The sequence below is a fragment of the Micromys minutus genome (genome assembly GCF_963924665.1).
Source record: "Micromys minutus genome assembly, chromosome: X".
Classification (NCBI taxonomy): Eukaryota; Metazoa; Chordata; class Mammalia; order Rodentia; family Muridae; genus Micromys; species Micromys minutus.
The window spans coordinates 64129333-64155941 of NC_137970.1; the positions used below are offsets into that span (position 1 = coordinate 64129333).

At 34.7% G+C, this 26609-nt stretch overlaps 1 protein-coding gene across 6 annotated transcripts in view; it reads left to right on the top strand.

Annotated features, from left to right (window-relative positions):
• The window catches only part of PCDH11X (protocadherin 11 X-linked), a gene marked incomplete at both ends in the record, with an annotated part of 509350 nt that overhangs the window by 234672 nt on the left and 248069 nt on the right, over positions 1-26609 (top strand). For 2 of the 6 annotated variants that reach the window (XM_080909518.1, XM_080909519.1), the window contains one exon: positions 25960-25989. The exons of the other annotated variants lie outside the window; for them this stretch is intronic. In XM_080909518.1, coding sequence (XP_080765644.1) covers positions 25960-25989 — 30 coding nt within the window. The remainder of the gene's footprint in view (positions 1-25959; positions 25990-26609) is intronic. 6 annotated transcript variants of the gene reach the window in all.

Here is a 26609-nt window from a genome sequence, read left to right on the forward strand (position 1 = left end):
ATAAAATTAAAATGTATCAGTTACAGTAGTTTCAATGACTCATTTCTTAATGTTTTAAAATTTTACTTAATGTAAAATAAATTTATAATGTTTTCTGTAAAATATTAATTAAAATAATTATGAAAAAGATCACATATGAGTGTTTGAGTATGTATTTTAGTACATGAAAATATTGTCTTCATTTATACAATTATTGTGAATCAATGTAGAGCTATACACATAAAATCTGAGGAGGCAGAAAATAATTAAACTGTCCTCTTGACTCTCAAGTGTGTTTACATTTTAACTAATAAAGACAACTGAAGAATTTTTGATGCAAAGAACATCAAATTTCAATTATAATTATATCACATACTTAATACAGTATAATTCATTTACATTGTAATATATATTAAGCTGTTCTATCCAGTAGAAATAACTCAAGGATTATGACCATACAAAGTTACAATCATTCCAAGCGTCAATAGAATACTAACTTAGATTTGCAGCTTGAATTTCAAAGAAAAATAAAATATTTCTAGGCTGCATGTCCTTAAGTTGTCAGGATAAGTAAGATAAAACTGTTACAACTTGTAATCCAAAGCATTGAAATAAAATTTGGTCAAAGTATTAAAAAATAAAAGTCTTATAACTACAGTCAGAGATTCAACTGTAGGGCAGCTGTGCATAGGGCAGTCAAGTAAAGAGGTCTCATGATTATATAAAAGAAATATGAAGAAGAAAATGCTTGTCATTAATCATGTATAACTGTGTGATCTAAATGCAATTTTAACCATAGGATATTTTCAAAACTAACTTGATTGTTTTGTCACACAAACACATATACATGCACATGAATAAACAACATAATATATACTTTCTTAGTCTGATCATAGCACACACAGAATATCACATTGTTTGATTTAGGTAAAAATGAATAATATGAATAATTATCATACTTATATCTCTGAAGCACTTACATTTTTCTATTATTTCTCTAATGACATCATTTATATAATAAATGTCATTTTAAGTGAGTTATACAAAAAACAATTTATTTTAATCATAGTCTGAAAGGAAGTATAATTTCATAACCAAATAATTAATTTCACTAAGATACCATGTGTCTAAAGATATTAAAAGACTTTATTTTTCATGGGTTATTTTAATGGCAGAGTACAATACCTTTTTTCTAAACTAGATGATATGTATACAAGTTATTTTATTGTATGCTTCAGGGAAGAGATTTCAAAAGTGGTACGTTTCTCCTTTAAAATTAAAATCTTTAGGAATACCAAAGAAACCAAAAAGCAATATCATTATAATTGTACATATAATAATATTTTTAACTAAATTTTTGGTAGTATATTGATAAAAATGATTATTTTATTAGTCATTGAGATTTATTCATGATTGTTTGTACTGAATTTTGGATACCAAGTCTAAGTCATGATTTCAGTCATATTATCATTGTTATCAATTGTATACAAGTTCAAGAAGTGGGCATTCTTAACACAAATATAGCCACAGTAAGTAAAAATAAACTAATGTAAATGAGACATACACAGAAACATGTACTTTCTTATTCAAAGTTATATATTAGTTACTATAATGCATAGGATAACTCAGATTTCTTCAGATGGACTTTTTTTTCCTTACAATTTTATTTAAAGAATAGAGATACATGTACAGATTTTTAAATGCATTTTGGCAATTCATTTTGAAGTTTGATAGCATGCATTGAAATCCCACTAGTTACCATAAGCATAAAGTACATGTAGGCCAGAATGTAACACGGAATCCATCAGAGTTTTCTTGGTGTGTATAGATGATCTTTGAATACCAAAAATTGCCACAAGGCTATATTCCTAGCTCTTGGATTATTAATGATTTAAGGTCCAGGTGTACCATACTCTGAGAGGGTGCTATACACTTATTTTTTTTCCTGTGAAGGACTGGGGCTTTCACTATTTGGCCTTTGTTATTCTTGAGCTTCATATGGCCTGTGAGTTGTTTCTGGGGTATTCAGAGCTTTCTGGGGCTAGTATCCAATTATTAGTGACTTCATATTATGCAGATGGACTTTTTTAAAAAATATCATTATTGCTAAACATGGCAGTAATGATTTGTGACTCTAGAGCTTTGATAAGATCTACAGAGGAAAACTGTAATACTCATAACTTTATTTACCATTTGTCCTCTCATATGCAGGAGAGAAAAAAAAAAGAATTGGGAATTAAATTTCTTTTTTGTTGTTTTGGTTTGTTTTATTTAAAAAATACTTTTATTTATTTACATCCCAAATGCAGTCTCTCTTCCCAGTGGCTCCAGAAGTGATCTTCATCCAATTCCTCCTACCTTTCAATTCTGGGAGGTTAGAAATCACCCAGTATCCTCTCTCACAGGAAATCAAATCTCTACAGGATTAGGCTCAACCACTCCCACTAAGGACAAACAAAGAACCCCCTGCCATACATGTGCCATTAGCTTCTAATAAGTCTATGTAGTCTCTTTGATTGGTGGCTCAGTCTCTAGAAGCTTTAAGGAGTCTAAGTTAGTTGAGACTGTTGGTTTGTTGTATGTGGAAAGCCATCCTCTCCAGTTCCTTCAAACTTTGCCCTCACTCTTCCATAAGGGTCCCCGACCTCCATACCAAGGTTGTCTGTAAGTATCCATATCTGTCTAAGTTAGCTGTTGGCAGAGCTTCTCAGATAACAGCCACACTATGCACCTGTCTGCAAACACAACATATCATCAGTAATAGTGTCAGAGTTTGGTGCTGACCAGTGAGATGGTTGCTAAGTTGGGCTGTTCACTGGTTAGCTATTTCTTCAGCTTCTGCTTTATTTTTGTCCCTGAATTACTATTAGACAGGGACAAACTGAGACTGAAAATATTGTAGGTGTGTTGCTGTACCCATACTTCCAGTGTGGGTCCTGTGTGGATACTGGAAATTGACTTCAGGTTCCCACTGTTGGGCATTTTGGCTAAAGTAAACACATTGAGTACTGGGAGCATCCCCCAATTCCAGTTCTTTGGGACTTCTTAGAAATTCCTTCTATCCTCCTTACTCAGAGCAGCATATCTCCATACATTCTTTTGGCACTCTGTGACTTCTGTTCCTTCCCATACTGGCCCATGCCCCTATATTCCATTCCCCTCTCCTATCTCACTCATGTGCCTATGTCCATCTTCTTCCCATGACTATTTTGTTTTCTCTTCTAAGTGGGATTCAAGCAACTTCATTTGGGCCTGCCTTCTTGTTTAACTTACATGGGACTATACTTTATTGCTAATATGAACTTATCAATGAGTACATACCATACATGTCCTTTGGGTCTGAGTTAACTCATGTAGAATATTTTCTAGTTCCATCCACTCACCTGTATTATGCATGGTTTCCTTGTTTTCAGTAGATGAGTTGTACTCCACTGTGTAAATGAACCACATTTTTTGTATCCATTCTTTAATTGAGAGACATCTGGATTGCTTCTGTCTATTATGAATAAGACTACTATGAATACAGTGTAGTATGTGTCCTTGTGGTATGGTGGAAAATCTTTTGGGTATATGCCTAGGAGCAATATAGCTGTGTCTTCAGGTAAATCTATTTCTAATTTTTTGAGGAACCTACAGACTGATTTCAATAGTGGTTGTACCATCTTGTAATCCCAACAGCAATGTAGACATGTTCCCCTCTGTCCACATCCTCACCAACATATGTTGTCTCCTGAGTGTTTAATCTTAGTTATTATGAATACTTGTATTCTGCTGAAACATAAAATATAGGTTTTTTTTCCCTTTTAGTATAGAAATATTTAATTCTATGTTATCCTAAACTAATAAAAATGTTCATATTCTTTAGGAAGTATTAGATTTTATTGGAATATATATTATGAGTAATTTTATTTTTTAAATTTTATGTGTATGAGTATTTTGCCTGCTTAAATTTGATTTACCATGTACTTCAACAGTTCTTATGGATGTCAGAAGAGAATGTTGAATTCTGTAAAGGGAACTTTTAATTTCCAGATGTAATTGTTATCTCAGAGACTTACTGTTGAATAAGCTCACACTTTCTATGTCTTTCTGAACTCAAATTGGAGGTTCAACTCAGCTGTTCTGGCCAAAACTCCTCTCCATGATTACTGATTCAAAATAGCTTCACTTGATGCCTGAATGAATTGTTCTACTTGGTCTGTGGCAATCTGTTCTATTCCTCTGGCCTCTTCTCATTTTCTGTCTCATTCTGTCTTCACATGCAACCTATTTTTCCCAGTAAAACTATTATAAAAACACCACTACCACACCTCCTTTTCCTCATTCTTGTGCCCCTCCCAATTGGGTCATTTTTAATTTTTGTTATTCTTCAATTCTTTTTTATAGTCCTGTCTTTTTCTCTCTCTAGGTTTAGCCCAGGACTGTTCCACATGCCATACCTCCTCCCTCCACATCTCCAAAAGGATGTCCAGATCTTCCTACCCCATCTCACCATCCTCTCTACTCCCTGGTGCATCAATCTTCTTTCACTGAGGCCAGACCAGGGAACACACTGCTGTGTATGTCTCTAGTGCATCAGCTGGTATATGCTGCCTGGATGGTGGTTCAGTGTCTGAGAGATTTCAGGGGCCAGGTCACTTGAGGCTGCTCTTCTTTCCATGGGACCGCCCTCCTCCTCAGCTTCTTCCAGATTTTCCCCAATTTAACCATTTGTGTCCCAAGATTCCATTCATTGGTTGAGTGCTAGTATCTGTATCTGACTCTTTAAGCTACTTGCTGGGCTTCTAGGTTACACTCCTGTCTTCAGGAATACCAAAGCATCAGGAACAGTGTCAGGAGCCAGGGCTTTCCCTTGAGCTAGATTACAATTTTGGCTTCTCAGTGGAACTCTTTTCCCGTGGGCTCTTCTTCATTTTTATGCCAACAGTTCCATCAGAAAGGAACGATTCTGTGTCAGAGCCTTTGATTGCAGTATATCAACCTCATCTCTATACTTGATGCCCTGTGGAGGTAGACTTTCCAAGTTACCCCTCCCTACTCTCCCCTTCCAGGTCTTTGGTACATTCTAGATGACCCCTCCTCTTCACAAGTCTTATTTCTCTAGGTTGCCGGTTTTCCATCTTTCTACTGACCCCAAGAACTTCACCCCTGATATCCCCACACACACACATGTGCAATACCTGATCATGTTCTCCTTCCTCTCTCCTACCCAGGTTCCTTCCTCTTTTTTTCCCCCACAATTGCTTTCTTCTCTCTCCCACGTGTGTTTGAGGTATCATCAATTGTGTCCTTCAGCTTGTTAGCATTCTTAAGTTCTGTGGATTGTATCCTGGGTATTCTGTATTTTTTTTTTTTTTTTGCTAATAGCAAGTTATTAGTGATTACAATATTATGTATGCCATTGTGGGTCTGAGTTACCTCACTCAGAATGATATTTACTAGTTCCATCCATTTGCCTGTAAACCGTATGATGTATTTATTCTTAAAAGTTGAATAGTATTCCATTCTGTAAATGAATCGCATTTTCTGCATCTGTTCTGTTTTGGAACATCTGGATTGTTTCCAGCTTCTGGATCTCACAGATAAATTCACTATGAACATATGGGAACATGTGCCTCTCATGGAATGATGTGGCATCTTTGCTTATGTGCCCAAGAGTGGTAGAACTCTTTCTTCAGGTAGATATATTTACAATATTTTGAGGAACCTCCAGATTCATTTCCAGGGTGTTTTTTATGAGTGTTCAATAGCAGCAGCAATGTAGCAATGCTCCTTGCATTTTCTCCACATCCTTGCCAATATGTGCTCTCACTTGAGTTTTGGATCTTAACCATTCTGACTGGTATAAGGCAGAACATGAGGGTAGTTTTGCCTTGCATTTCTATGATCACTAAGGACTTTGAACATTTCCTTATGTGCTTCTGGAGATTGCTCTGTCGTGACTTCTCTCTTTAGTTCTATACCCCCCCCCTTTTTTTTTTTTGGTTTTGGTTGTCTGAATTTTGGTGGATACCTTCTTGAACTCTTTATATATTTTGAATATTAGCCTTCTATCAGATGTGGGGCTAGTGAAGATTTTTTTCCCTCAATCTGTGGATTGCCTACATTTCCCATTGACTATATCCTCTGCTTTAAAAATCTTTCCAATTTACCAATTCTTGATCTTAGAACCTAAGCCATTTGAGTTTTATTTAGGAAATTTCCCCATGTGCCAATGAGTTCAAGATTCTTTGCCACTTACTCTTCTATTAGTTACAGTGTATCTGGTTTTAGGTTGAGGTCCTGGAAACCCTTGAAATATGCTTTGTGCAAAGTAACAAATAAGACTTTTTCTCCACTGATCTACTGTGTGTAGGGTGTATCCTATCTTTTTTTTCTGTATTTTTTCATCTGATTTGTCACATTCTGATATGGCTGCTTCCTTCTGCAATATAACCTTAATTTGTTGTTATGGATTAAAGGTATGCACTAATGGTGTGTCTACATTCCAGCCACTGAAGATAGATATAGAAAGTCTTGAATATAATTCATTGCCAGAAAAATTATGATGTTGGATTAATATTATTCTAAAGAATTTTCTGGAACTGGAGTTATAGGTAGTTTGGAGCTACATAGATATTGAGTATTAAACTCTGATCCAATTCAAGAACATCCATGGACTTCTGTAGATTTATGTTAAGGCAATACATAATTAGACAAGGAGAGGAGGTGGGAAAAAGGAGAGGAAACAGAAGAGGAAGAGTCAGGAAGTAAAACGGAAGAGGAGGAGTCAGAGGAGGAGGAGGAAAGGATGGAACAGGAACAAGAGGACTGTTCACAGCAAGTGAGAGGGATTTCTTAGGAGGGGAGTAGAGAGTGTAGTGGTAAATCTGTCCAAAATAGATTGCAGCTTGTTTCCCTAATTAAAAAGTTATGTTTTAATTAAATAGGTTTATTTGGCTTGAATAGGAAAAGGCAACAAATTGGTGATTGGGTTGAAAAGGATATTGCAACAGACTTTAACTGCTGACCTATTTCTACCTCTTCAGAGTAACTTGTATATACATAACAAGGAATGAATTATGATGCATAATTTAGAGGTATTCTGCTAGAGCTGAATTACATTCATTTTGTATCTTTCCTTGGAATAAAGGAAAGAAATAAATTTGTTTGTGTAGTAAAACATAGGCAAACTAGAAAGTTTTTATTCCTTTAGCGTTATGTGTAAACTTCATATAAATTGATGTAGGTATGGTTAGAAAATTTCTAGTGATGTTCTGTAACAATTTTTGTGAGCTATAATAATATTTTGCATAAATGTATACAAATACATTTTTGTCAGTGCTTGTAATTTTTTTTTAAGACCAGCCTTAGACCATGGTGATCTGAGAGGATGCATGGCAGTATTTCAATTTTCTTATATCGATTGAGGCTCATTCTGTGTCCAATTATGTGGTCAATTTTTGAGAAGGTGCCATGGAGTGCTGAGAAGAAGTTGTATTCTTTTACTTTAGGATGATATGTTCTGTAGATGACTATTAATTCCAGTTGGTTCAGAGTCTCTGCTAGTTTTACAATGTCTTTGTTAAGTTTCTGTTTTCATAATCTGTCCATTGGTGAGAGTGGGATATTAAAGTTTCCCACTATTATGTGTGGGATGAATTGTATTTCTTGAGCTTTATTAGGGTTTCTTCTATAAATGTTGGTGCTTTTGTATTTGGAGCATATACGTTAAGGATTAAGAGTTCCTCCTGACAGATTTCCCCTGTAATGAGTAAAAAGTGTCCTTCCTTATCTATTTTGATAACTTTTTGTTGGAAATTTACCTTATTCTATATTAGAATCGCCATTCCAGCTTGCTTCATGGGGCCATTTGCTTGGTAGTTTTTTCCCAACCTTTTACTCTGAGGTAGTGTATGTCTTTGTCTCTGAGATGAGTTTCCTGTTTGCAGCAAAATGCTTGATTTTGTTTATGTATCCAGTCTGATAGCCTATGTATATTTCTTGGGGAGTTGAGTCAATTTATGTTAATAGATATCAAGGAATAGTGGTTTCTGTTTCCTGCTATTATTGGTTTTGTAGGTTGAGTGGTGTCTGTGTCTCTTTCTTCTTTTGGTTTTCTTGCTTAGGAGTTTTCTTGTTTTTACTAGGATATAGTTCCCCTCATTGTATTGGGTTTTCCACCTATAATTCATTGTAGTGCTGGGTTTGTGGTCCAATTTGTATAAATTTAGATTTGTCTTGAAATATCTTCATCTTTCCATCTATGGTGATTAATAGTTTTGCTGGGTATAGCAGCTTGGGCTGGCACTTGTGCTCTCTTAGGGTGTGCATGATGTCTGTCCAGGCTCTTCTAGCTTTCATAGTCTCTGTTGATAAATCGGGTGTGAATCTGATTGTCCTGCCTTTATATGTTACCTGACCTTTTTCCCTTACTGCTTTTAGTCTTCTTTCTTTGCTTTCGGCACTTGGGTTTTGACTATTATATGTCAGGAGGAATTTCTTTTCTGGTCCAAGCTATTTGAAGTTCTGAAGGCTTCTTTCATGCTCATGGTCATCTCATTCTTAAGGTTATGGACATTTTCTTCTACAAGTTTTTGAAAATATTTACTGTGCCTCTTAGTTGATATTCTTCTCCCTCTTTTATTCCTATTATCCTTAGGTTTGGTCTTCTCATTGTGTCCTGGATCTCCTGGAAATTTTGGGTTAGGAGATTTTTGGTTTTTACATCTTCTCTGACTGTTTTTTTTATTTTTATTTCATTTTATTTTATTTTTATGTTTACAATGTTGTCTTCTGCCCCCAAGATTCTCTCTTCCATCTCTTGTAGTCTATTGGAAATGCTTGCATCTGTGACTCCTGATTTCTTTTTTAGGTGTTCTACCTCTTGGGTTATCTCTTATAGTGTTTTCTTCATTGTATCATTTTCTGTTTTAAATTCCTGCTTCCATTCCTTCACATCTTTGGTTCTGTTTTCCTGTAGTTCTTTGAGTTCTTTGTGTGTTTTTCTTGTTTTCTCTTTAAGAGTTTCTGATTCTTTTTGCTTTTCCTCCCGTTCTTGTTTAAGGATTTCTATCAGCATCTTGAGGTATGATTTTAGGTCTGCATCTTCTTTTTCTGGAGTGTTTGCAATTCCAATGTTTGCTGTGATGAGAGAGCTAGGTACTGGTTTTGCCGGGTTGTCTTGGTTTCCTTGGGACAAGCTCTTTCGCTTTCCCCTTGCCATCTTGTCAGTTATATGTTCTTGCCTTTCCCTTGCACCTGGTCTGTGTCCCTGGATCTCCACTGGTCCAGGTGTCAGATTGGCCGAGCCCTGTTCTGTGCCCCAAAGCTGCTGGGTGGGAACAGAGGTCCCAATGCTGCATTCCTGGTCTCTGGATCAGGCAGGGCACGGGCGTGCTTTCCGTGCACACTCGGCAGAAATCTCTCTGCCCTCTGTCTACTCCGATTAACTTCTTAGCAGGCCTGTACCTTTCAGAACTGCTGGTCGAGGTGGCCTCTAATTTTTTAAATAATGTTTTATGTATTAGCATTCTTCTACATACTGACTGTCATTTGAACAATCACTATTTGTTGAAAATGCTGTGTTCTTTTAAGTGGTTTGGTTTCACTTCTTTATCAAAGATCAAGAGGCCATAGGTATATGGGTTCATTTTTGGGTCTTTAATTCTTTACCATTGACCTACCTGCGTACCTCTGTACCAATATCATTCAGTTTTATCACCAGTGCTTTGCAGGACAGCTTAAAATCAGAGATGTGACCCCCCCCAAGAAGTTCTTTTATTGTTGAGTATATCTTTTGATATCCTGGGTTTTTTGTTCTTCCAAATAAATTTGAGAATTGGTCATACTAATTTTATGAAGAATTGAGTCATAATTTTGATGGGATTTCATTGAATCTGTATATTGCTTTTGGCAAGATAGCCATTTTCCTATATGAATCCTGCCAATACATGAGAATGGGAGTTCTTTTCATCTTCTGAGATCCTCAATTTCTTTCTGCAGAGACTTGTTCTTGTGATACAGTTCATTCACCTGCTTAGTTAAACTCACTCAAAGGTATTTTGGGGCCACCCACCCACCCATGTCCAAAATTTTAAAGCAGAATTGTTCCTGTCTAAAGGAAATATAGAGGCAAGGAATGGAACAGAGACTAAAGAAACTGCTATAGAGAGTTTGTCTTCAATCCCATGGGTATCCATCCCACATGCAGCCACCAATCCCAGAAAGGATTGCTGATGCCAGGAACTTCTTGCTGACAGGAGCCTGATATTGCTGTCTTCTGTGTGGCTTTGACATTGCCTGACCAATACAGATGCAGTTGTTCGACACAAACTACTGGTTTGAGCATAGGGATCTCAATACAGGAGTTAGGGGAAGGATTGAAGGAGATGAACGGTTTGCAACACCATAAGATGAACAATAATATCAACCAACAATACCAGGTCTAATCTAAAGAAGTTAAACGAGAACAAAATATTTTAAATATGACCTATGAGTTAAAATATTTTAAATATGAACTATGAGTAAATTACCATAGACAAAATTTCTCAGCTCCTTACCATGTATGACTTATAATACAATTATACCTCAGTCATACATAATCCTTTTGGCTTATCCTTTAAACCTCCAGTCTTGCTTTCAAATGATCTCATACTATGATAATAAGAAAAGTAATCTGGAAAACACATCTGCTTTCTGAAAAATAGTTCATGTCAGATCAAACACTGTTTCCATTTTAAGTGTTTGCAGAAAGATTTTTCTGTTTGCTGCCAGGTATATGCAATTTTCTCTGATATCACTTTAAATTATACTTTCTCTTAACATGTTCTTGTGAAATGCAAAGATATAATTGACAATGTTGTATTATGTGTATTGAATTTTGTATGAGTTTGCAAAATGAACATAAAAGCAGTAAGTGATTATGAAAATGAGCAATAGTATATGAATAAACTTTCTTAGTTTTTAGAAAAATATATTTTAAAGATGCTATCCTTCTCTAATGCATAACTTTGTCAGAGCCATAATTAGACATCACTTTAAATATGGTTGCTTCCGTCTACAAAAGTTTATTATTACTGTTTAGATTTTAAGGTACAAAGTATGTGTCCGTATTGAAGCCCACGAGCTTAAACCTGTGTAATAAGGATCAATCTGTATTCCAGTTGTATCACACCACATAGACCCACGATGTTGGATGTGATTCTTGGCCAGAACAGGCATATAGCTAGATTAAAATTCCTCCACTGAAATGTTCTTTTGAACTGTATGTAGTATTTGTAGTGATTTTATTGTTGTTCAAATGCCTTTGTACTTTTCCTGGTGGGATTTTAAAATCTACAGTTGCATTGGCTACTAGAATGCTATGTGAAGCTTAGTCTAGTCTTTGTGTATTCAATATTCATTTGGATATAATGTGGACATGCTACTGCACTTAACTGTGGGCACCTTTCCAAGTCAATTATTGCGATTTTCTACCCAGTGTCAGATGTATCGTATGTGAGGATATTACCCTATATATAAAAACAAAACCAAAGGATCAGCAATGTTTCTCATCTTCATGTACAAATTTCTGCCAAGGATAGCTAGTGATTTATTAGGTCATTTACCAGGCTTATTAGGAAGTGATTGCCAAGACAAACATAGTTATTGTAGCTCCCTAAAAATTAGATTCTATAAAAATAGAGGTCAAAGTACAAGCACACACCCACACACACAATATTTGTGGCAGTGAAACAATATATCAGCTCCTTTTCTATTAAGACACATAATTAATAGTTTTTCAAGAAATAATGTTTACATATTTGGGTTCATTTAACAAAGATGTGTAAAATGGACATTAGTTATAAGTATTTTTTTTCTTTACCACATCTCAAACTACAGGTATTTATGATTATGTCAGAATTTTCTAAGAAAAAAAGAAGAATAGCATACTTCCTGAGTGATCTATGAAGTCTTAAATTATCAAAGGTTTGCATTAAAACTGCATGAGATAGGGTATGAAATTTCTTTTAAAAGTTATTTAATTCCCCTAGAGGTACATCTACCTCAGGCATTCTCTCTGTATTTAGCACTTACATTATCTAAAATATTTTATGCTTCTACACTTTTTACTGCTGTGTGAAGATGTCTCAGAGACAGCTTTTTCAAAAATTGACATTGTTGAAGTTGCTATTTTAAGCTTGCAGTGTAACCTAAGACAAAAAAAAAATGGTTCAATTTATATAAGTGCTTTATTGTCAGCAAGGTTCTGTATTTAGGACAGGTTAGTTGTTCATTATTGGTTAAATAATATTAGTTATTTTTAAAAATTTACAAAATTGTAATTTAGAGAGACCTTAATTGTAAAATTTTACCAAACAACAAGCACCTAATTGAGCATCTAAACTGTGGCAGGCATAGTAGCTAAAATCTCAATCTCACAACTTAATTACTAAACTTAAAAACCAGTTTTACTATTAATTTCATCACTTTGGTGCCTTGTAAATTATGTATCCACTTTGTGAATCTCTATTTTGTAAAACATGAGTAGTAATACTAATTACGTGACAAGGTGGCTGTGATCTATAATTAAGTCATTGCAAGGCTGTGTGGTAAGAATGCAAAACAGATAGGTGGCATTATTATTATTATTGTCACATTTTCCAGGTGATACTGTATGAAATTATGAACTACTATGCAAAATAAGTAAACTGTGGAGGTTTTAATGGTACTGGATAGCATAATCTAGAGTTTCTGAACTATTTAGCAAGGATTAAAAAGTGTATGTCCTGTTTTCTCAGTCTTCAACTGTGCCCCAGAGTTAACCCTGTGGCACAGTTCTTTAGAAACTAAACTGGCCCAGACAGAGCTGGTCTCTGAGGAGTGCTGACACACCTGAAATCACAGACTCACAGGCTCAGAAGAGTGACAGGTTCCAGTCAGATACAGAAAAACCAACTAACACCACAGATAACCAGATAGCAAAAGTTAAGCACTGTCAGTAGAACAAAACAGCAGCCAACAGATTGGGAAAAGATCTTTACCAATCCTACATGTAAAAGTGGCTAATATCTACTATATATACAAAAAACTCAAAAAGTTAGACTCCAGGGAACCAAATAAACTTATTAAAAATGGGATACTGATCTACACAAAGAATTCTCAACTGAGGAATATGGAATGGCCTAGAAGCATCTAAAGAAATGTTCAACATCCTTAGTTATCATGGAAATGCAAATCAAAAGAACCCTGAAATTCTACCTCATGTCAGCCATAATAACTAACTAAAATGAAATATTCAATTGACAGCAGATACTGGGGGTAGGGATGTGAAGAAAGAGAAACACTAACCCCACCTCCATTGATGGTGGGATTTCAAGCTGGTACAAACACTTTTGAAATCTGTATGGCAGTTCCTCAGAAATTGGACATAGGACCCAGCTATACCACTCCTGGACATATACCGACAAGATCCTCAAGCATATAACAAGGCCACATGCTCTACTATGTTCATAGCAGTTTTACTTATAATAGCCAGAAGCTGAAAACAACCCAGATGTCCTTCATTAGATGAATGGGTACAGAAAATATAGTAAATTTACATAATGGTGTACTACTCAGCTATTAAATACAATGACTTCATAAAATTCACAAGCAAATGGATGTAAATAGAAAGTATCATTCTGAGTAACCCAGTCACAAAAGAACACACATGGTATGTACTTACTGATAAGTGACTATTTGGAAAAATCTTGAAATACCCAATATACAATTCACAGGCCAAAGGAAGCTCAAGAAGTAGGAAGACCAAAGTATGGATACTTCTGTCATACTTAGAAGGGGGGATAAAATTATCATTCGAGTACATTTACACAATGGAATACTACTCAGCCACCAGAAACAATGACTTGACCAAATTCTTAAGAAAATGGCTGCATCTAGAGAATATCATTCTGAGTGAGATAACCCAGTCACAAAAGAACAGACATAATATGCAGTCACTGATAATGAAATGCTAACCCCAGAGGCTCGCACTGCCCCAGAAACAACTCACAGACTGTATGAAGTCCAAGAAATAAAGAAAACAAAACAAAACAAAAAATCTCTATACAATTAGAAAACTTTGACTATTTCCATGTTACATTTTGTTTTACATGTACTTTATGCTCATTGTAACTATTAAGTTTTCAATGCATACTATCAAACCTTTAAAAAAATCAAGTACTGACTAAAAAATATATTCATGCAGTTTTATTTAAAAATTATGTTAAAATCTGAAAAAAAGTACTGACAAAAATGTATTGTATAATTTTATGCAAACAATGCTTAAAATCTGTACATTTATCTTTGTTTTGTAAAATAAAGTTGTTAAAATAAATAAATAAATAAAATAAAATAAATTATCATTCGAGAAAGGAGTGGGAGGGACTTGGGAGGAAGAGAGGGGGGGGAGAAAAATGGGGGCAGGATCAGGTATGGGATGAGTCAAGGCTGAAGTACAGAGAGTCAGGAAATTAAACAGAGGTATGTAGCAGTTCTGGTTGGGGAACTGAAAGGGGTATCCTCCAGAAAGTCCCAGGTACCAGGAAAGCAAGATGCTCCTAGAACACTCAAGGAATGACATTAGCTGAAATACACAACAAAGAAGAGGGAGAACCTGTAGAGACCATTTTATTGAAAAATATATAATACATACAATTAACATTATCATATTCATCACATATTCCTCTACTTTCAACTTTGTAAGTTCCCAACATCAGGTTTAGGTCTTTTATTAATTATATACTTACTTCTTTCTGTTAACATCATAAGTATATTTATTGCTGATTTCCATGTGTATAGCCAATAATTCTTCAGTAACTTGTATGGATTCTAGAGTTTCCCCTCCATGATAAAAAATAATAGGATAGGCTTTTTACAAATGTCATTAGCTTCAACACAAGATTATTATTTAAATGTTTCAAAAATTCCGGTGAGAAAATAGGTTACATTTTTTTTTTTTTTTACTTTTCAAACTAGTGAAAATATGGGTGTCTTAGTATTATATAATCATTCAATCAATATCAAAAATAGTCATAGGGCCCGGCCCTCCTGCCACCCAGATCAGCAGCTACTAAAGTTTTAAAGACTAGGATGAGGAACACAACATTGGAACTTCTGTTTCCACCTGGCAGCGACTTCAGGGCACAGAACAGGGCGCACCCATCTGCCACCCGGATCAGCAGCTCCTAAAGCTTTAAAGACTGATGAGTAGGAGATCTGGGCACACAAGGAGCAGAGAGATCTCTGCGGAATGCTCAAGTTAAGCGCACATCCAGCCTGCCTGATCAAGGGACCAGGAACACAACTTTGGAACTTCTGTTTCCAACAAGCGGTGACTTCAGGGCGCAGAACAGGGCTCTGCCAATCTGACTCCTGGACCAGTGGAGATCCAGGGACACAGACCAGATACAAGGGAAAAGCAAGAACATATCACTGACAACAAGATGGCAAGAGGAAAGTGAAAGAGTATGTCCCAAGGAAACCAAGACAACCTGGAAATACCAGAACCAAGCTCTCCCACAACAGTAAACATTGAAATGCCAAACACTCCAGAAAAAGAGACACAGACCTGAAATCATACCTCAAGATGCTGACAGAAATACTTAAACAAGAACTGAATGAAAAGCAAAAAGATTCAGAACCTTTAAAGAGGAAACAAGAAAAACACTCAAAGAACTCAAAGAACTAGAGGAAACAGAATCAAAGAGATGAAGGAATGGAAGAGGGAATTTAAAACGGAAATTGACACAATAAAGAAAACACTAAAAGAGATAACCCTAGAGGTAGAGCATCTAAAAAAGAAATCAGGAGTCACACAAGCAAGCATTTCCAATAGACTACAAGAGATGGAAGAGAGAATCTCGGGGGCAGAAGACAACATTGTAAACTTAGAAAAAACAGCCAGAGGAGATAAAAAAAAAAAATCTCCTAACCCAAAATGTCCAGGAAATCCAGAACACAATGAGTAGACCAAACCTAAGGATAATAGAAATAGAATAGGGAGAAGAGTATCAACTAAGAGGCACAGTAAATATCTTCAACAAAACTGTAGAAGAAAACTTTCCTACCCTTAAGAATGAGATGACCAGGAGCATAAAAGAAGCCTCAGAACTCAAAATAGGTTGGACCAGCCAAGAAATTCCTCTCAACACATAATAGTCAAAACACCAAGTGCCCAAAGCAAAGAAAGAATACTAAAAGCAGTAAGGGAAAAAGGTCAGGTAACATATAAAGGCAGACCAATCAGAATCACACCCGATTTCTCTACAGAGACTATGAAAGCTAGAAGAGCCTGGACAGACATCATGCACAGCCTAAGAGAGCACAAGTGCCAGCCCAAGCTGCTATACCCAGCAAAACTCTCGATCACCATAGATGGAGAGATGAAGATATTTCAAGACAAATTTAGTTTACACAATAACTGACCAGAAACCCAGCACTACAACGAATTATAGGTGGAAAACCCAATACAAAGAGGGGAACTACATCCTAGTAAAAACAAGAAAACTCCTAAGCAAGAAAACCAAAAGAAGAAAAAGACACAAACACAACCCAACCTACAAAAGCAATAATAGATAGAAACAGAAGCCACTATTCCTTGATATCTATTAACATAAATGGACTCAAGTCCCCAATAAAGAGACATAGGCTATCAGACTGGATACATAAAGAAAATCCAGCCTTTTGCTGCATACAGGAAACTCATCTCAGAGACAAAGACAGACATTATCTCAGAGTAAAAGGGTGGGAAAAAAACTTCCAAGCAAACAGTCCAAAGAAGCAAGCTGGAGTGGCTATTCTAATATTGAATAAATTAAATTTCCAACCAAAAGTTATCAAAAAAGATAAGGAAGGACACTTTTTCCTCACTACAGGGTAAATCTGTCAGGAGGAATTCTCAATCCTTAACATATATGCTCTAAGTAAAAAAGCACCCACATTCATAAAAGAAACCCTAATAAAGCTCAAAAAATACATTTCACCCCACATAATAATAGTGGGAGACTTTAACACCCCGCTCTTTCCAATGGACAGATCATGGAAACAAAAACTCAACAAGGACACTGCAAAACTAGCAGAGACTTTGAACCAACTAGAATTGATAAATATCTACAGAGCATATCATCCTAAAGTAAAGAAATATACCTTCTTCTCATCACCCCATGGCACCTTCTGGAAAATTGACCATATAATTGGACACAGAACAAGCCTCAATCGATATAAGAATATTGAAATTCTCCTATGCATCCTTTCAGATCGCCATGGTGTACAGCTTCTCTTTAACAACAACAAAGACAACAAAAGCCCACATACACATGGAAACTAACCAACACTCTATTAAACCATAGCAGGGTCAAAGATGAAATAAAGAAAGAAATTAAGGATTTTCTAGAATTCAATGAAAATGAAAACACAACATACCCAAATCTATGGGATGCACTGAGAAGAAAACTCATAGGCATAAGTGCTTCCAAAAAGAAACTGGAGAGAGCGTACATCAACAACCTGACAGCACAGCTAAAAGCCCTAGAACAGAAGGAAGCAGATATACCCAAGAAGAATAGACGGCAAGAAATAATCAAAATTAGGGCAGAAATAGACTAAATAAAAACAAAAAGAACCATTGAAAACATCAACAAAACCAAGAACTGGTTCTTTGAGAAAATCAACAAGAGTGATAAACCCCTAGCCAGACAAACTAGAGGACAAAGAGAGAGTATACAAATTAAAAGAATCAGAAAGGAAAGTGGAGACATAAGAACTGAAACTGAGGAAATTCAAGAAATCATCAGTTCCTACTGCATAAACTTATACTCCCCAAAATTGGAAAATCTGGAGGAAATGGATGAATTTCCTAATTCAGATAGATACAAGATCCTAAAGTTAAAACAGGACCAAGTAAAGCATCTAAATAATCCCATAACACCTTAAGAAATAGAAGAAATCATCAAAAGCCTCCCAACCAAAAAAAGCCCAGGTCCAGACGACAGGTTCAATGCAGAATTTTATCAGACATTTATTGGGGATATAACACCAATATTCTCCAAATTATTTCACAAGATAGAATCAGATGGAATACTACCTAACTCATTTTTTGAGGCTACACTAACCCTCGTACCTAAACCAAACAAAGACCCTACAAGGAAAGAGAACTTAAGACCAATCTCACTTATGAACATTGATGCAAATATACTCAACAAAATCCTTGCAAACCGAATCCAAGAACACATCAAAACGATCATTCATCATGTCCAAGTAGGCTTCATCCCCGGAATGCAGGGATGGTTTAATATAAGGAAATCCATCAATGTAATCCACCATATAAACAAACTCAAAGAAAAAAATCACATTGTCATCTCACTAGATGCTGAGAAATCATTTGACAAAATTCAACACCCCTTCATGTTAAAAGTCTTGGAAAGAACAGGAATCCAAGGTCCATACTTAAACATAATAAAAGAAATATACAGCAAACCAACAACCAACATCTAACTTAACGGTGGGAAACTTGAAGCAATCCTACTCAAATCAGGGACTCGACAAGGCTGCCCACTCTCCCCCTACCTATTCAACATAGTACTGAAAGTCCTGGCTGGAGCAATTAGACAGCAAAAGGAGATCAAGGGATTACAAATCGGAAAGGAAGAGATAAAAACTTCACTCTTTGCTGATGACACGAAGGTGTACTTAAGTGACCCCAAAAATTCCACCAGAGAACTCCTACAGCTGATAAACAAGTTCAGCAAAGTAGCTGGATACAAAATTAACTCAAACAAATCAGTAGCCTTCCTATACTCAAAGGACAATCATGTGAAGAAATAAATTAGGGAAAATGTACCCTTCACAATTGTCACAAATCTATGAAATACCTTGGTGTGACTCTAACTAAGCAAGTGAAGGACCTCTATGACAAGAACTTTAAACCTCTAAAGAAGGAAATTGAGGATGATCTCAGAAAAATGCCACATCAGATAGAGGCCTAATATCCAAGGTATACAAGGAACTCAAAAAGCTAGACACCAGAGAATCAAATAACCCTATTAAAAATGGGGTACAGAGCTAAACAAAATGTTTTCAGTTGAGGAACACCGAATGGCCGAGAAACATCTGAGGAAGTACTCGACATCCTTAGCCACCAGGGAAATGCAAATCAAAACAACCCTGAGATTCTACCTCACACCAGTCAGATTGGCCAAGATCCAAAATTCAGATGACAGCAGATGCTGGCGAGGCTGCGGAGAAAGAGGAACACTTCTCCACTGTTGGTGGGGTTGCAAGCTAATACAACCACTCTGGAAATCAGTCTGGCGATACCTCAGAAAATTGGATATAGTACTACCTAAGACCCAGCTATTCCACTTCTGGGAATATACCCCAGAGACACTTTAATACACAACAAAGATATATGCACCACAATGTTCATAGCGGCTCTATTTATAATAGCCAGAAGCTGGAAGAAATTCAGATGTCCTTCAGAAGATGTATGGATACAAAAATTGTGGTAGGTTTACACAATGGAATACTACTCAGCCACCAGAAACAATGACTTAACCAAATTCTTAAGAAAATGGCTGCATCTAGAGAATATCATCCTGAGTCAGATAACCCAGTCACAAAAGAACAGACATAATATGCAGTCACTGATAGTGGGATGCTAACCACGGATGCTTGCACTCCCCCAGAAACACCTCACAGACTGTATGAATTCCAAGAAATAAAGAAAACAAAACAAAACAACAAAAAATGTTTACAAAACACGAAAACTTTAACTATTTCCATGTTACATTTTGTTTTTCATGTACTTTATGCTCATTGTTACTATTAAGTTTTCAAGGCATACTATCAAACCTTGAAAAAAATCAAGTACTGACTAAAAAATATATTTATATAGTTTTATGTAAAAATTATGCTAAAATCTGAAAAAAGTACTCACAAAAATGTATAATTTTAAGCAAAAAATGTTTAAAATGTGTACATTTATCTTTGTTTTGTAAAATAAAGTTGTTTAAAAAAACATCTTTACACACCAAGAAAACTTTGACTATTTCAAGGTTTCATCTTGTTTTACATGTACTTTTTGCTCATTGTAACTGGTGGGATCTTGATCACACTATCAAACCTTAAAAAAAAAAAAAAGTACTTACAAAAATGTATTATATACTTTTATGCAAAAATGCTTAAAATCTGTACAGTTATCTTTCTTCTTTAAAATATAGTTGTAATAAAAAAGAAAGAAAAGAGAAAAAAAATAAAGAAACAAAAATAGTCATAACACATAAACTTGTAGCCAATTTCAGTATCCATATGTAATATTTAAATATTTGGTGAGAAATCATATTAAAGGTATTCATTTAAAATCAATTATAGGATAGTTGGGTACAAGGAAGCTTCATACAATAATTGAAACAACATAAATTAGTGCATCTGCTGAGTACCAATCAGGAAATTCCACAAACCACAGAACAGTGTTATTATATGACGAGCATTCATACTTGAAATTATATATATTTGAAAAACATACTACATTTATTAAAGTTTTGTTGCTGTAATAAAATATAAATACTTTTAAAACATATCTCAAAGGAGAATGAATTTATTTAGGTTGTGAGGCCAGGGATGTAAGAGTGTCACAACTTAATGATATGTTATTATGATACATAAACATACAGCCAGTAGGAACAGGTAACTGTGAGATCACATCTCCAAAGAAGAGAAGCAGAAAGAGTAAAATGGAAGTATATGAAAGCTATAAACTGCCAAACTCTGCCTCCAGTGACATTCTTCATCTAGCATGACTTTACCATCTCCAGAAACAGTGCTATGATCTGATAACCAAATATTGAAATACCTAAGCATATGAAGGACATTTCATATCCATACCATCATTTCTATGTACACATAGAAAGTTAATCTCTATGTGTTGATAATTAGATTATTCCTAACAACCATATATCCAGACAAACTAAATAAGCATCAGTGAACAAAGGTATAACAAAATCTGATGAATGGTTACAAAATAATATTATTAGAAATGAAAAACAAATGCCTTTACTAAAATTTAAAAAGGGTGAAATTTTATATCATTATGCTTAAGAAGTATATTAAGATATCACATATCAAATGATTATATTAATAAATGTATCAAACTTTGTAATATATAAAGATAAACAATTGATTAGTATATATGTAAATCAGAAGGAAAAATTATAGTGAATTTGGGAAAATCTTTATATTACTACTGGTAGGTTGTCCATTAAAGAAATATAGACTTTTAAAGCATTTTTACTCTTGTGGATTCACAGTAATCGGGGAGGAGAAACATATATGAGAATTCATTTTGACTAATAAAAATATTCTAAAATTGACTTTTCTTAAAATTAATATAAAAGCATATACTTAAGCATTCTAACAATTTGATTAAAATCTATTCCATATAATTTATAACTAATTTTTCCTAATTTTACTAATTTTATTAGTAAGTAAAATACATATCATCTTTAAATGTGCGAGTTACTTTTGAATTTTTTTCTGTTGTTTTTGTTTATACACATTTTTCTATTCATTAGCAATTTCATATTTGGAACATTGTCCCAAAAGATTATCAGAAAGTTAAAGATTTGAAAGGGCAGCTGTTGTAATATTAAGCAAGATCAGGAGTAATTTGTATTTAAGACCATGATTAAATTTTAGTCAATTTTTATAGTAGAATACCTCTGAGGAAAACATGGGGGAAAAGTTGGTTTGCTAAGAAATGAATCCAGGGCCTTGCACATACTAGGCACGCTTTCTTTTGCTGAAATCGTTCTAACCCTAACACGATGTTTTTGAAGAGTAATTATTAACACAGGAAATTATGAAATTAGTTAAGAACAGAAATTACTATTCTTAATAAACATTTCTGGACCAGCCTGGAAGAAGTACACTTAGATGGCGTTCTCTTCTAATGTTGTTAAATTAGTCAGAGGTGCCAGCCCACGAGATGGTGCTGCCTATAGCCAGTGCGCATTTTTCTGAAGAGATGGTTTTGATGTTAAGGTCCTGTTCCTCAGTTGGTTCTTGATCTATCAGTAAAGAAGCCATGGGCCAATTGTTGGGCAGAAATTATAGGCAGGACTTTTGGTACACAACCCCCAGCAAGAGATACACAGGAGAGAGGAGGGCGAGTTTGCAAGGTTGCAGATGCTTAGCTGGGACTAGATGTAAAAAATTAAACTTGATGGCAGGTGTGGAGCTAAGATTATTGATATGGGCACACTTCTCCAGGCTGGAGATAGTAGTGCTCAGCATTTGTGCCAAAAAGGCGAGTAGAAATTTAACTGTATGCCTGTGTTTTTCATCTGTGGATACAATATTCTCTGGGCAGGGGCTTGTATTGTGGTCTGTTCATGAAGTTTAAGTGGGGTAGCAAAGGTTACATGCAACATCTTCCCTCCCCAGTCCAATCACTCTGGAGACACTTTCCTGGTCCCTCCCAGATGTGTCTCCTGATTTGCATCGAAAAACAGTCTTTAAAGATGTGTGTGTGTTTCAGCTTGCTGGAGCTGCAGTTAAAAAAAAAACAAACAAACAAAACAAAAAACACAAACTGAGTGGCTCAAGTAATAAAAACATATCTTCTCATAGTTCTGGAGTTTGAAATGTCAAGTTGGAGGTTTGTAGACTTCTACCTCTCCCTGTGCTCTTCCAGGCATAGTACTTCCAGGTCTGTCAGTGCATGCCATAATTACTTCTATGTATACAGACATCAGTCTTACCATATTAAAGCCTACCTCAAAAACTTCATTTTAACTTTTCACTTCAAAGAACTTTCCTTCAAATATGTTCACAATCTAACATAAAAATCTAAGGAATGATTTTTAAGGTGTAAATTTGCAGTGTGGCCACACAATTGAGTTTGTAAAAGTAGGATCCAGCTTTAGTTTTAAAATGCACAGAAAGCTGAGCATGGTAGTGCATTCTTACAGTCTTTACACTTGGCAGGCAGGAAAGCATTCAGGATTATCCTCAGCAAAATCTTCAGTATGAGGCCACTTGATCTCCATGAGACCCCATTTGGAAAAAAAGAAAAGTAACTAAAAAGGAAATGCCACAAAATAGTGAGATTAAAGTGCCCTGCATGGTTCATATTAGGCAGTAATTGGCAGATAGTTTTGTTTCCTTCTTAAAACTTAGAGAAAAAGGACCTTTGAAGATGGTCTGCAGCCATATATTTTTGTTTGTTTGTTTGCCATGCATCTATTTTCTCTTTTTTATTAGATATTCTGTATATATATTTGAGATGTTATCTCTTTATACTGCCCCACTCCCATCCCATCTCCAGCTCCATTTACCTTCACAAAGGTGCACTCCCTTCTTATCCCCCTCTCCACCAAGCCATTTCAACTAGGAGTTCCTAGTTAATAAATAGTTCCAGCTTCCCTAGACCACCTTCATTGTTTGCTTTTGTAGACAATCTTCCAATGTAGCTCAGACTGGTTTTGAAGCTCTTAATGTCCCCATTTTCTTCAAAATAGTTTATAATATTCTAAATTAGAAATTCATTAAAAAATGCTGCAGATAATTAGTTTCAGAGAAACCTTCAGAAAGAAATTTTCTCCCCACCTTAGCTAGACCTGATCCTCCTGCTCTGTCCCCTTCCCCATCTGCAACAACTGTGTGGGAGTCAAAGTAGTTTTAAAATTACAATTTGCATTTTGAAAAGGAAATAAATGCAAAAATATTGAGGAGTAAAGTTGGACATGCTGTTTTAACTTTTACTATTATCTGTTCTATTAAGTCAACAGGATTTTAAAATAACTAAACAAAGTTCTGAACTTGATATTACTATATTATTTAGATGAGAAATAACTGAAAATTAGATCTTTTTCTAGTATATAGAGTTGATATTAAATGTACAGATTTTCATAAGCTATATTGAATTTTCTCTTCAAACTAAAAATTTTCATAAATATTCATCTATTGATAGGGAGTAGAATTAATTCATATGACTCAGATCATATGAATCTAGAAGACTACATGAATAAAGCATAAAAAAAGAAACGAGCCAACAAACACAGTCTAACTTATTATTCCCTCCATGTTCTATGTATGTTTCAATGTATAAAGTTTTAAGATGATTTTGTTTATTATTGATCATTTTTAGAGAAGGGCAAACACATTTTTTTTTTCAAAACAAGATTTGTCTCTTGTTTACACTAGTTCTAATCAAGTTGCTTATGCTTCATATTTGTCAATGGCAGTCTTATAAGCTTGTGCTATTCATAGTCCTGCAATTGCTTAATAAATATTTCTGTCACAAATATGCTATCAATTTGCTACTTTGTATCCTGAATCCTTATAATATGTTTCAGTAGTTTCTTTTAATTGTGTTTGCATGAAATAGAAACCATAGTTTATATTGTTTCTAAATGGTGTGGATAAATAATGTACTTTATAGATTACCATAATTTCTATTTTTTTTCTTTTTTTCAGTGGGAATTCTGAAATACTATCAAAAGTAGCACTAAGTGGGCAATAATGTCATTTATGGTACATAATTCAGATGAACATGCATGTTTCTTAACCATGGCAAGAAATACTCTGTTATGTAACGGGTAACTATTAAATTTTAAGGAGTTCACTAACCAATTTACAAAGACATAGGATTAATATTTTTATGAATTTCCTTAGTTACCTAAAGAACAATCTAGTTGATTACCCAGTGACTAGTATCACATTTACATAAAATTTAAAATTTATTTTACACTTAATATAACCTCAAGAGAAGTAAACAAAAAAGATCTAACATTATTCTGTGTCATATTTAAAAGTATTTTACCACACTTGTTTACATGTGGCTAAATATGAATTTTTTTGTTTTTGTTGTATAGAATTTCTTATAGAGAGTTGAAACATTTTTATCTGTTGCTGATTCAGTATTATTCATTATGAGGCATGGTAGTAAGTTAGTAAATACTGAATGAGTAAAAGTGTGAAAAATAAACAGCATTATCTAGAGCAGTTTCTTCAAACACCATCATTAATCTATACTTTAGAGATGTTGAATTTGGACACAGTCATTAATGGTTTATTCTGATCAATAGAGGTATCTAATATCAACATATTAAGCTTAAACTATACAAAATTAAATTGTGGATTCTCTCTCCAAATACATACCTAAATTCCATCTAGGAAAGGTCAAATAGTGTATATATTGAATGATAAAATTCCATTCTCCTGGCTAAGATCAAAAACTCAGATGAAAGCAGATGCTGGCTAGAATGTGGAGAAAGAGGAGCACTCCTACACTGTCGGTAGGATTGTAAGCTGGTACAACCACTCTGGAAATCAATCTGGTGGTTCCTCTGAAAATTGGACATAGTACTACCTAAAGACACAGCTATTCTACTTCTGGGCATATACCCCCAAAATTCTCCATCATACAATAAAGACACATGCTCCACAATGTTCATAGCAGCCATATTTATAATAGCCAGAAGCTGGAAAGAACCCAGACATTCTTCAGTAGATGAATAGATACAGAAATTGTGATATATTTACACAATGGAGTACTACTCAGCTATTAGAAACAATGACTTTATGAAATTCCTAGGAAAATGGATGAATCTAGAGAATATCATCCTGAGTAAGGTAACCCAGTCACAAAAGAACAGACTTAATATACAGTTACTGATAATTGGATACTAGCCCCAGAAAGCTCTGAATACCCAAGAAGCAACTCACAGACCATATGAAACTCAAAAAAAAAAAAAAAAAAAAACAATAAGTGTGTAGCACCCTCTCAGAGTGGGGTACACCTACGTCTTAAATCATTATTAACTCAAGAGTTAAGATAGTCTTGCAGCAATTTTTAGTATTTAAAATACATGACATGTTTTTGTGGAAAATAAAACCTATATACACTAACCAAATTGTGCTAATTTTTGTCTCTGTTTTTGTTTTCTTTTGCTTTCCTTGCCTCTAATTTATTCAAATCAGCGGAGATCTGATGGAAAAAGAGCTGCAAAGGTAAGATTTTATTCAAAAACATTTTAAGACACTTTTTATTTATATTACTAAAACTTATCTTTTGCCTTGTAGAGTTAAAACTGTAAGTATTTACTATGACAGATATTATAGTTCTGCCTTAAAAATTATCATGACTTCTTTCTATATTTTGTATTACTTATATAATTATGCATGCAACTTCCAACACTTATTTTTTACCAGTACGTTTTTTTCAAAAGCAAAATATTGTTTTCAATATTGGTTATTGAATGTCTTAGCACTATAGGTTTCATATGATAAGCTTAAACAAAATGAGTAACTTTTATGTTAATTTGCATTTTAGCAGGAATCACAAAAAACTTAATGACTATGGATCAAAAAACCTTTGTGGTAGCATCAAACAAAGGAAAAGTAAAGCTAACCTATTCATAGTTAATCAAAAATATATTATTCTATGAGAACATAATCTGTAGAATATTATTTTTAATGTAAAAAAATCTACATTCCCAGATAGATATGAAAGTTAATTATTCTAACAGTGAGCCTTCCAGAGTTTAAAGAATGAATGAATAATAGACAAATAAATAAATAAATAAATACTACCTTATACATCCTGTTAAATTATATTCTCTTCTCTGTTT